At 41.3% G+C, this 12,418-nt stretch overlaps 1 protein-coding gene across 1 annotated transcript in view; it reads left to right on the forward strand.

The window, feature by feature from the left end:
- CLDN34 (claudin 34) overlaps positions 1 to 11,744 on the forward strand; it is a 35,090-nt gene extending 23,346 nt beyond the window's left edge. The window contains exon 2 of the mRNA XM_036742550.1: positions 11,016 to 11,744. Within this exon, the coding sequence (XP_036598445.1) occupies positions 11,052 to 11,738 (687 nt within the window). The 5' untranslated portion in view covers positions 11,016 to 11,051 and the 3' untranslated portion in view covers positions 11,739 to 11,744. The remainder of the gene's footprint in view (positions 1 to 11,015) is intronic.
- The last annotated feature ends 674 nt before the right edge of the window (positions 11,745 to 12,418 follow it).

Here is a 12,418-nt window from a genome sequence, read left to right on the forward strand (position 1 = left end):
GAGTAGAGCACTGGCCCTAGAGACAGGAGAACCTGAGTTCAAGTCCGGCCTCAGACACTTGACACATGTACTAGCTGTGTGACTTTGGGCAAGTCATTTAACCCCAATTGCCCTGTCTTCCCCCCTCCAAAAAAAAATCAAAGAATTCAACCACTTAAGAACAGAGGTTCAAAGATTTAGAACTGGAGGGCACCATGGAGACCAACTAATCCTAGCCCCTCATGCTACAGATAAGGAAACGGAAACTCATAGAAGTTAGATGGCTTTCTCAAAGTCACACAGATAGTGACAGCCCTGGGATATGACTCCAAAGTTTGTAATCTTATCATTTCGCCATATTGCTTCTTATTGATAGTGGGTTATCCAGAGATTCACCTGGCAGCCACCTCTCTCCTCTATGAATTGAAAATAGATTGAAGCCTTGGACTGATTGATCTTAGGGGCAGTGATAGTATCTCCCCAGAATTTAGCACAATACTTTTTTCCCATGAAAAGCCCCAAAACATACTTGTTTAATTAAATTGAATACTTAGTAAAATCAGTTGTTCCTTCTTGTGCCAAAAAGAAGGTTGAAATAAGATAGCAGTGGAAGACCTAAAAATTCCACATATCCAGTGCTTTAGCTTAAGATAGGGAAATTTTTATCCTTAAGCCTCTAAGTTTGAAAATCCTATTACATAAGGGATACCTAAACTAGAATTATCTGAATATTGGATTGAATTAGATGAATTGTCAAAGCAGATAAACCATAATTAAAATTTTAAGTCCCATCTATCTATTCAAGTCCCATCATAGCCCTAACTTTCTAATTAAATTCTACATTCAGACAGCGAAGGCTTGGATATGTAGAACAAATGGCTTTTGGCTAATATCTCTGAAGATGGCCTATGGTAGAGTTAGGAGAAAGGAGAAAGATAAGAATGATACCTTGGAGAGGCAGAAGGCTAGGGGAGGCTCCTCGAGGAGAGAGATTAAAATTGGAAGCAAATTTCTTTGGAAGCCGTCTCATTTCCCAGTCAGTCCGTTGGTCAGTCAATAAACATTTATTAAGCACAGACTATGAACCAAGCACCATGCCAAATGCTGGAGATACAAAAGAGAGGCGGAGAGCTCACAATGTAATCTAATCTCAGTAACCCTCACTTAAATTCAAAGCCATTACCATAAAGTCAGGCTCTCTTGTTTTCCACTTTTGCTTCATGGTTCCTGGTTTAAACTCTGAATACTCAACAATGGTATCCCCACAGAGTTTATGGCTTAGACCTGTGGTAGTTGAAGGAATTCCTGTGCAAAGTAGTTGGCAAACTCCAAATCTGATGTACCAAAAGATTGTGAGAGTCTTTTAAAAAATACTTTTGAGAGAAATAACTCAATAACTTCATTCATTCAACAATCTTTCACTTATCACATGCCAGGCAGTGTTGCTAGTTACTAAGGGAGATAAAAAGATGAGTAAGTCTTGGTGCTACTCTCAAGGAGCAATTCAGAGAATATCTCTGCCTTTTCACTTCTGCTTTTCAAAATCCTTCTTTTCTTTGAAGGTTCAACTCAGATGCCATCTCCTGCTTTCCTGATTTTCATAGCTATTACTATAGCTCTTCGTCTGATCTTTTCCCCTTTGTTCCCCATTTCCTGGTTATACATTATACTTACTTATGTTCAAGCTGTACATTCTACTCTCCCTCCCTCCCCATCCCTCTCCAATAGAATGTAAACTACTTGAGGGAAGGAACTGTAGCATTTTAAATTTGCTTACCCTTATAATCTGGAAAAGGTAATTTTTTTTTAGTTTTTTAAAATTTCTATATATTTTTGTTATTTTATTATTTAATATTTTTTTCGGTTTTCAACATTGATTTCCACAAGATTTTGAGTTACAAATTTTCTCCCCATTTCTACCCTCACCCCCTCTACAAGATGGCATATTTTCTGACTACCTCTTTCCCCAGTCTGCCCTCCCTTCTGTCACACCACTCTACCCATGCCCCCAATCCCCTTTCCTCTTACTTTCTTGTAGGGCAAGATAGATTTCTGTACCCCATTGCCTGTATATCTTATTTCCCAGTTGCATGTAAAAACAATTTGTTTTGAGCATTTGTATTTAGAACTTTGAGTTCCAAATTCTCTCCCATCTTCCCTCTCTACCCACCCTCCTTGAGAAAGCAAGCAATTCATCATAGGCCACACATGTATCATTATGTAAAATACTTCCATAATAGTCATGTTGTAAAAGACTAACTATATTTCCCTCCATCCTATCCTGTCCCCCTTTATTCAATTTTCTCCTTTGACCCTGTCCCTTTTTAAAAGTGTTTGCTTTTGATTACCTCCTCATCCAATCTGCCCTCCCTTCTATCATCCTCCCTCTCTTATCCTCTTCCCCCTACTTTCCTGTAGGGTAAGATACCCAATTGAGTGTGTATATTATTGCCTCCTTAAGTCAAATCCGATGAGAGCAAGATTCACTCATTCCACCTCACCTGCCCCCTCTTCCCTTCCAATGAACTGCTTTTTCTTGCCACTTTCATGTGAGATAATTTACCCCATTGTATCTCTCCCTTTCTCCCTCTCCCAATACATTCCTCTCACCTATTAATTTTATTATTTTTTTTTAGATATCATGCCTTCATATTCAACTCACCCTGTGCCCTCTGTCTATATATATGTATATTCCCTTCAACTACCTTAATAATGAGAAAGGTTTCATGAGCTACAAATACCATCTTTCCCTGTAGGAATGTAAACAAAACAGTTCAACTTTAGTTCAACTTTTAGTAATCCCTTATGATTTCTCTTTCCTGTTTACCTTTTCATTCTTCTCTTGATTCTTGTACTTGAAAGTCAAATTTTCTATTCAGCTCTGGTCTTTTCATTGAGAAAGCTTGGAAGTCCTCTATTTTATTGAAAATCCATATTTTGCCTTGGAGTATTATACTCAGTTTTTCTGGGTAGGTGATTCTTGGTTTTAATCCTAGCTCCTTTGACCTCCAGAATATCATATTCCAAGCCCTTTGGTCCCTTAATGTAGAAGCTGCTAGATCTTGTGTCATCCTGATTGTGTTTCCATAATACTCTAATTGTTCCTTTTTGGCTGCTTGCAATATTTTCTCCTTGACCTGGGAACTCTGGAATTTAGCTACAATATTCCTAGGAGTTTTCTTTTTGGGAGGAGGAGCAGTGCTGCTGTGACAGAGCTTGCAGTGACAGTGGAGTAGAAGTAGCTCTGAAAACACCCCTTCTGTTCCTTAGTAGAAGCTGCTAGATCTTGTGTTATCCTGATTGTGTTTCCACAATACTCAAATTGTTTTTTTCTGGCTGCTTGCAATATTTTCTCCTTGACTTGGGAACTCTGGAATTTGGCGACAATACTCCTAGGAGTCTTCTTTTTGGGATCTTTTTAAAGAGGCGATCGGCGGATTCTTTCAATTTCTATTTGACCCTCTGGTTCTAGAATATCAGGGCAGTTTTCCTTGATAATTTCTTGAAAGATGATGTCTAGGTTCTTTTTTTGATCATGCCTTTCAGGTAGTCCAATAATTTTTAAATTATCTCTCCTGGGGTAGTGGAGCCAATGGTGGCTGGAAAATAGGGACTTGCTTAAGCCTCCCCCAAATCCCTCCAAACACCTGTACAAAATGGCTTTGAACAAATTGTAGAGCTGCAGAACCCACAAAATAGCAGAGGGAAGCAGGTCTTCATCCCAGGAGAGCCTGGATGGTCGCTGGGAAGGGTCTGTCACACCATGCTGGGAGCAGAACACAGCCCAGCGTGGGCCTCACCAGGATACAGAAGACTGGGAGGCCTTAGGGCCATGAATCATTGACCTGTGGCAGTTACCAGACTTCTCAACACACAAATGCCAAAGACCACGGAGCAGGTTAGTGGGAAAACTGCTAGATCTTGTTAAAGAGTGGTCCGGCCCCAGCCCTGGAGGTGGTGGAGGTGGTGCGGTGGTGGTGGCAGCAGCAGCAGGAAGCTTCTGTGGCTGCTTCCAGAGCTCCAGCATCAGCTACCTCTGGAGTTCCTGGCTCATGCAGTGGGAGGAATTAAGCTGCAGATCAGAGCAGGAGTGCAGGGATTGTTTTGCCCTGCTTGGATCTGCATCGCAATCCTGGTTGGCTGTTCTTGGGGGAGGAGTGCTGCTGTGGCAGAGCTTGCAGTGACAGTGGAGTAGAAGTAGCTCTGAAAACAGCAGCGAAAGGCCCCTAAAACTCGAGACAGAGTACTCTCTACTCTACAAGCAGTCATATCCTGACAAAAAGATCAAGGGTCAAGTAGCTGTCTGGAAACATGGCCAGGCAGCGAAAAAGGATGCAGACTCAGACTCAGACTCTAGAATCTTTTTTTTTGATGACAAAGAAGATCAAAACATACAGCCAGAAGAAGTCAACAAAGTCAAAGAGCTTACATCAAAAGCCTCCAAGAAAAGTATGAATTGGTCTCAGGTCATGGAAGAGCTCAAAAAGGATCTGGAAAAGCAAGTATGAGATGTAGAGGAAAAATTGGGAAGAGAAATGAGAGTGATGCAAGAAAACCATGAAAAACAAGTCAACGACTTGCTAAAGGAGACGCAAAAAATACTGAAGAAAATAACACCTTAAGAAATAGACTAACCCAAATGGCAAAAGAGCTCCAAAAAGCCAATGAGAGAAGAATGCCTTAAAAGGCAGAATTAACCAAATGGAAAAGAAGGTCCAAAAGACCACTGAAGAAAATACCACCTTAAAAAGTAGATTGGAACAAGTGGAAGCTAGTGACTTTATGAAAAATCAAGATATTATAAAACAGAACCAAAGGAATGAAAAATGGAAGGCAATGTGAAATATCTCATTGGAAAAACCACTGGCCTGGAAAATAGATCCAGGAGAGATAATTTTAAAAATTACTGAACTACCTGAAAACCATGATCAAAAAAAGAGCCTAGACATCATCTTTCAAGAAATTATCAAGGAAAACTGCCCTGATATTCTAGAACCAGAGGGTCAAATAGAAAAAGAAAATATCCACTGATCACCTCTTGAAAAAGATCCCAAAAAGAAAACTCCTAGGAGTATGCCAAATTCCAGAGTTCCCAGGTCAAGGAGAAAATACCACAAGCAGCCAGAAAAAAAGAATTTGAGTATTGTGGAAACACAATTAGGATAATACAAGATCTAGCAGCTTCTGCTAAGCAACAGAAGGGCTGTTTTCAGAGCTACTTCTACTCCACTGTCACTGCAAGCTCTGCCACAGCAGCACTGCTCCTCCTCCAAGAACTACCAACTGAGACTGTGACCCAGATCCAAGCAGAGCAAAGCAAGAGAACCTTGGCTCTGTGCCAGCAAAGTAATCCCTGCACTCCTGCTCTGATCTGCCACCTGATGCCTCCCACGGGATGGGCCTGGGGCCAAAAGTAGCTGCCGCAGGAGCTCTGCAAGCAGCCACAGGAGCTTCATGCTGCTGCCACTGCACCACCTTCGCCACCCCTGGGGCTGGGACCAGACCACGCACTTCTCTCACCCAGATCCAGAAGTTTTCCCACTGACCTACTCTGTGGGTTTTGGTGTTTGTGAGTTGAGATGTATGGTAACTATCACAGCTCAGTGATTCAGGGCCCTAAGGTCTGCTCTGCCCAATTTCCAGTCTGGTTAGTCCTGGCGTGGCCCACACTGGGGTGCTGTATGTTCCCAGCATGGTGTGATAGACCCTTCCCAGCGACTATCCAGGCTGTCTTGGGCTAGAGACTTGTTTCCCTCTGTTATTTTGTGGGTTCTGTAGCTCTAGAATTTGTTCAGAGCCATTTTGTACAGGTGTTTGGAGGGATTTGGGGGAGAGCTTAAGTGAGTCCCTGTTTTCCAGCCGCTATCTTGGCTCCGCCCCTGGCAAGGGTAATTTTAAAGTGATCACAAGTAACTATAATCCAAAGTAAAATGTGATAAACACTCACAATCAATGTGCTATTCATTTCCAGGGGAGATTAAATTCATTTTATGTCAATTAATTTTGTCAAATAAATTTTTGTCTACTAGTTACAATGTCCTGTACTAGACACTGGGAACCCAAGGAAAAAAATATTTTCTTTCCTCAAGGAATTTCATTCTAGTTGGGGAGTGGAGAGTGGTGAAGATGGGGAGGGAAATAGAATCTGAACATGCTTCAGTATAATTCATGGAAGGGAGCAAAAGTGGAAAAGGAGAGATTAAACAAAGAGCTATAGAAATACAAACAGAAAGAGGGAGGAATCAGGAAATCAGGAAAGGAAGAGATAGCATATGAACTGAAGGATAATAAGGGTGTATTTGAGGAGACAGTTGGTTCTTTGAATGGGAGAGATGGCTCAGTGGAAATGGGAAGAGGTGAGGGATGGGATGCCAAGTTTGAGGAATATTAAGTATTCCAGTTTGGCTATAACACAGAGTATGTGAAAGAGAATGATATGAAATAATGCTGGAGAGAGAGAGAGGTTGGAATTAGATTGGGGAAGGCTTGAAAAGCCAGGTAGAGGTCTGTTCATATCTTATTCCTGAAGCAACAAGGAGATTGGAGAAATAACTTGAAGAAGGTATTTTGAGCATATTCAAAACTCTGCCCAAAGAGGAATGTTTTATCAGTGGTAAGCAGGATGGATTAGAGAGGGGAGAGACTAGAAGGAGACGGATTGGGAGGACACTGGAATAACCTGCAAAACAGATGATGAGGTTCTGAACTAGGGTGGTAGACATCTGAGTTCAAAACCAGGAATGGATTCAAGAGACTCTGTGCAAATAGAACTGGCAGGATTTGGCAGCTGATTAGATACAGAGGAAAAGGGGTGAGTCAAAGGTGATTACAAAATGATTAGTTTGGAGGGGGGGTGACTCTTAACTGGTATTGTTGACAGATACATGGAAGTTTGGAAGAGAGGTGGGGGAGCTTAGGGGGAAATGCTGAATCCTATTTTTGGACATCTTGAGTGTGAGATATTGACAGGATATCCAAACTTATATGGATGGAATAAAGAGGATGGAGTAAAGGAATTTTGTGGAAGTAGAACAGGGCTTAGCAATTGATTGGGGGAGGGGGGAGGAAGAATCACCCTAAGGTTACAAATGTGGGGAGATTTTTATTTGGCATTGTAAACAGAAGAACAGAAGATGAAGTAGTGCAAGAATTTAGGAGAGTAATGAGGGCTGGATGCAAAGATTTGGTTCATGCAGTCACCACTTTAGTTCAGCCTCTCATTACCTCTTCCTTAGATTACTGCAATAGCCTCTTAATTGGTCTTCCTCACTCAAGACTCTCTCCACACCTGCCTGTCCCCTACTCGGCTGCCAATATGGCAGATCTGAGGATATTATTTTCCTACTCAATAAACTTCTCGTGCGCCCTAGTCTGTCTAAGATAAACTATTAGTTTTCCTGTTTGTCTTTTAAACTCTTTCGTGACCCAAAATATCTTTCTAGCCTTATTGTACATTACTCTCCCTTTCTATACTCTCTGATGCAGACAAACTGGTCTTCTTTGTGTCCTTCACTCATGGCATTCCATCTCCCATTTCTTTGCTTTATATTGGCTGCCCCCCATTCCTGGAATATGCTGGCTCTTTACCTCCATTACCTCTCTTTCTTCAAGATATTGCTCCCACATCACCTTTAGTAATCAGCCTTTATTAATTCCCTCAGCTGCTAGTGACACTTTTCCCACCACCCCCTCCTATTCCCTAATGATCTTGAACTAAAATGTTGGTGTCGTTCAGTTGAGTCACACTCTTTATGACCCCATTTCTTGGTTTGCTTGGCAAGGATACTGGAGTGGTTTGCCATTTCCTTCTCTAGCTCATTTTACAGATGAGGAAACTGAGGCAGACAGGAGTAAGTGACTTTGCCCAGGGTCACACAGGTAGTAAGTATCTGAGGTCACATTTGAATTCAGGGCTGACTCCAGGCCAGGTGTTCTATCTACTGAGCCACTTAGCTTCCCCTGAATTAAAATACCTTGAATTTATTTATTCTGTACATATCATTTCACCATCAATATGTAAGTTCCTTATATGTAGAGATTGTTTCATTTGCATTTGTATCCCTAGTGCCTAGCACAGTGCTGCTTAATAAATACCTCCTATCTCCAAAGGAAGTCCAATTCACTTCACAGCAGGCACTTTAAATGCTTCTTAATTGATTGAATGAGAATGGGCAAGACATGGAAAAATCTGTAGATCACCAGCTTGAGAGAACTTGAAATAAAACAAACATACGCTGAGTGTATGATGTATGATAATGTATTATATAAGATAATGTGTCTCAGGCTAATTTGACCAACAATTGCTTTGACATTTGAAATATATTGAATAAGGTAGCATGGCATAAGTGGGAAGAGTTTTCAGTTCAGAGTGTTTGGAATGTTCTGAGTTAAGCTCTGCTGCTTATGACCTACAAATAACAGCCGAATCACTTCACCTCTCATTCTCATGTGGATTATCAAGGTTCCAAAAAATATCTTTTAGTCGGGACACTGTGTTCCAAGGTGTATGCCTGAGAAATTGCAGGTTGACTGCTATTCATACTTGGGTCTCCAGTGACTAGAAAACCACTTGTATTACATGGAAGACTTTATTTAAATGGAATACATTTAAGTGAAAATTAGTTCCCCTGCTTTGCAAAGAAATGAGAAGTTAAACTCTTCAAACACTTTAATTAAAGATAATGAAAATACTTTGCATTTTAATGACTTCAGTCAACGATCCTTACAGACATCTTCTGTTTTGAAACTGTATTTGTTAGCTATATGGAGATGAGTCTCCTGGTCACTATGGTGTCATGGAGCAGGGTGGGTTAGAGATGGAATAGTAGCTGATTTTGATATGGCTTTTTGCACATATTGATCATATCCCCCTTGCCCCAGGAAAGGATTTCACCGCACATTTTACTGAAAAACAAAAAAACCATGGCCATCCATTGCAAGCTCCCTCACCTCCTGAATTCTACACTTCAAATCTCCTTGGTGTTATTCCCATCCTGTCTTCCTTTGCTCAGGTTTTAGAAGAAGAGATTTCACTTCTCCTTGATAATGCATCCTCCCTCTTCTCTCCTCCTGCAAGCTGCCCCTTCAATCATCTTTTATCTCCCTAATTTTCAATCTTTTCTTTCTTCACTGACTCCTTTCCTTTAATTGATCCTGACGGTTCCTGACCTGGGGATTTTTAACGTGGGGTCCCTGGACTTAAAAAAAAAACAACTTCATAATGTATTTCAATAACAAATCAATTATAGTGAATATGAAATACAAAAATGAAATGTATTTTATTTAAAATATTTTACTTATTTAAAATATTACATTTCACAATCCCATGTACTTTATTTTATGCATTTAAAGACATTATTCTGGGGAGTCACTAGACTGACAAAAGGACCTATCACACACACACACACACACACACACACACACACGTTGTAAGAATCCCTACTCAAGTTGTCGTCTTGTATGTCTCTTCCCTTTCATAACAAAACTCCTAGGAAAATAGGCTGTCTATACTCATTGCCTGCACATCTTCATTTTCCCCTCTTCTTACCTGTTACAATCTGACTTCTATCTCTACTACTTGATAGAAACTTTTTTTCAAGGTCACTAAAGAAACCTGTAATCCAGTGGCCTTTTCTCAGTTTTTCGCCTTTTTGACTACAGCCTTTGACACCTCCTCTGTCCCGCCTGCCTGGAAGGGGTTCCCTCTTTACCTCCACCTCTCCTAACCCCCCAGATCCCTTCAAGGCTCCACTCAGTATCTACTTCCAGAGGTCCTTCCTATTTCTCTCAGTTGTTGGTGCCCCCTCGGCCCCATCACAGTGTATATATATTCTATATAGCATACATTTACTTACCTGTGAATATAGTGTGCCGCTTTATTAGAATACATGCTCCTTGAGGGTAGGAGCCACCTCCTTTTTTGTATTTGTATTTCCAACATCTAGTACAATTCCCAACACCCAGTAGGTGCTTAATGAATGCTTACAGGTTAATTGATCATATAAAATCATAGATCTACAGCTGGAAGAGAACCTTAGAAACCATCTATTCCAAACCTCTCATTTAAAAATAAACAAAGAAAACGGGTCCCAGAACGGTGAATTATCTTGTTAAAGATACATAATCAGAAAGTGTGAGAAAAGTAATTTAAACTCTCTTCCTCTGACATCAGAGCCAGTATTTTTTTAAACAGTACTTTGAAGTAAGGGGCTATGTGATACAGCAGATGGAGTGCAGGGTCTGGAGTTAGGAAGCCTCAGCTTCCAGAGTTCAAATCTGTCCTCAGACACTTACTAGCTGTGTGATCCTGGGCAAGTCACTTAACTCTGTCTCTGTTTCCTCATCTCTAAAATGAGCTGGAAGAGGACATGGCAAACCACCCCAGTATCTTTGCCGAGAAAACCCCAAATGGGGTCATGAAGAGTTGGACATGACCGAAAAAACAACTGCACAGCAACACTACGGGTATTCTTGTCCATGTTTCACAGATAAGATGCGGACACAGAGGCTCAGACAACCGGACTGACTTGCCCAGAATCACATAGCCAGTCAGTATTAAGTGTTGGAGGTAGGATTTGAACCCAGGTTTTTCCTGACTGCACATTCAAAACTCTCTATACCCAGGATTCCTGACTCTCATCTAATGCCATATTGCACGGTACTACTGTCCTATTCCTAGATCAGACTGAAGCAGTTAAAACAATAACAACAACCACCTCCTTCCAGAGATTGTTAGCACTTCATTTGAAAACACTTAGCACAGGGGCATATAGGTGGCACAGTGAGTAGAGCACAGGTTCTGGAGTCAGGAGGACCTGAGTTTAAATCCTGCCTCAGACATTTCACACATTTACTAGCTGTGTGACCTTGGGCAAATCACTCAACCTCAATTGCCCTGCTTTCCCCTCTCCAAAAAAAAAGCACCCCAAAACCAAAACACTTAGCACCATCCAAACTATTCACTTCCATATCCCTTTTTAGTTCTAAGCTACTACAGATGTGCACGTTGTGCAACAGTTACCTGTGTTTGTTTCCAGGGCAGCTGCCTGACATTTTCTGAAGCCACCCTGGCCATGGGTTCCTGTTTCACTAGCGGTGATTTTCAAGTCTCAACCCTTGCCGTGGCCACTATCGGCTGGATCCTTGCCATTGCCTCTATGGGAGGAGCAGATTGGAGGGTCTGGTATTTGGAGGAGGACAACGCGCCCGTCATCTCCCACGGCATTGCTTGGGTGGGGTTCTGGAAAGTGTGCTTTTACAGCACCGTCCTGCCGTCTCCTCATGCAAGGTCTGACAAGATTTGCCACGCTTACAACACCTACGACGCTTTTATCCCCCAGGATTTCCGGGCTGTTCAGAACATTTTTCTGGTTGCTTGTATTCTAGGGGCCCTGGGAAAAGTCTCCATTATCGTTGCCTTAAGGACTTTTTACATGGGAGATGTTCACAAGACAACCTGCAATCCATTCACTCTTGGAGGATTCTTTTATACAATGGCTGGGATCTGCATCATAATTTGCGTAACCTGGAATTATTACGCTGTGTTAAGAAACAAGAGTATAAACTTCCCTTCTACTTTCTCTGTCCCTTCCAGCCCAAGAACACAGGAAATTGGGACCGCGGTTCCCGTGGCAATTCTTTCTGCGGTCTTGTTGTTACAAGCTGGGGTTCTTTTCCTGTTCCCTAAATTTCGCGTGGACTGCCAAGTCCATCCTCTGCCTCTGGACTCAGGGGATCAGTTGCTGAAATATGAGTTATGAAAGCTGTCTATGTTTGATGTCATCTTTTTGAGGTCCCTTGGAAACCTGAGGGCAAGTTCTGCTAGATGTCCACTAGGGAGTAAGGGCAATCTTTAGATGTGACAGACCTAACAGTGGCTCCCAGAAGATTTGATAATTGAGAGGAAACTGTACAACATAGGCATGGCTAAGTTCAGTTCCCCAGCCACACAGGGCCAGGTTCAAACAGTACAATAAATGGTTCAGTTTTCCAACCACACAGGGCTAGGTTTGAACAATACAACAGTTTTCCTCACAATTCACAAAATTGCATAATTACATTAAGTCAGGTACAGATTAAACTACTTAGAAGATTTACGTGACACATGTTTACATTTACACATTAGATAACCAAGAAAAAAAACTTAAACATGAACCGTACAAAGCAATGCAATCGTTTTTAAAAATGTTAACTAGCATTAAATTTCTCGTATGCCAGTAACTTATTCCCAATGTCCATTTAAGCAGCACTTTTTTGAATCCCAGATGCCTGATGTAGTTATTGGGTCCCTAGATATCCTTTCTGGGACAAAAAGGTCTTATTTTTAGGATAGTTCTAAAAGGGAGTTCTGCTTCTCTGTTTCAGATCTAGAGGTTCCTAGATAATTCTTACTTAATATAACTTAGTACAATCACTTAAATTTGATTCTCCATTTTTGAAA

Source organism: Trichosurus vulpecula, chromosome 2, assembly GCF_011100635.1.
Source record: "Trichosurus vulpecula isolate mTriVul1 chromosome 2, mTriVul1.pri, whole genome shotgun sequence".
NCBI lineage: Eukaryota > Metazoa > Chordata > Mammalia > Diprotodontia > Phalangeridae > Trichosurus > Trichosurus vulpecula.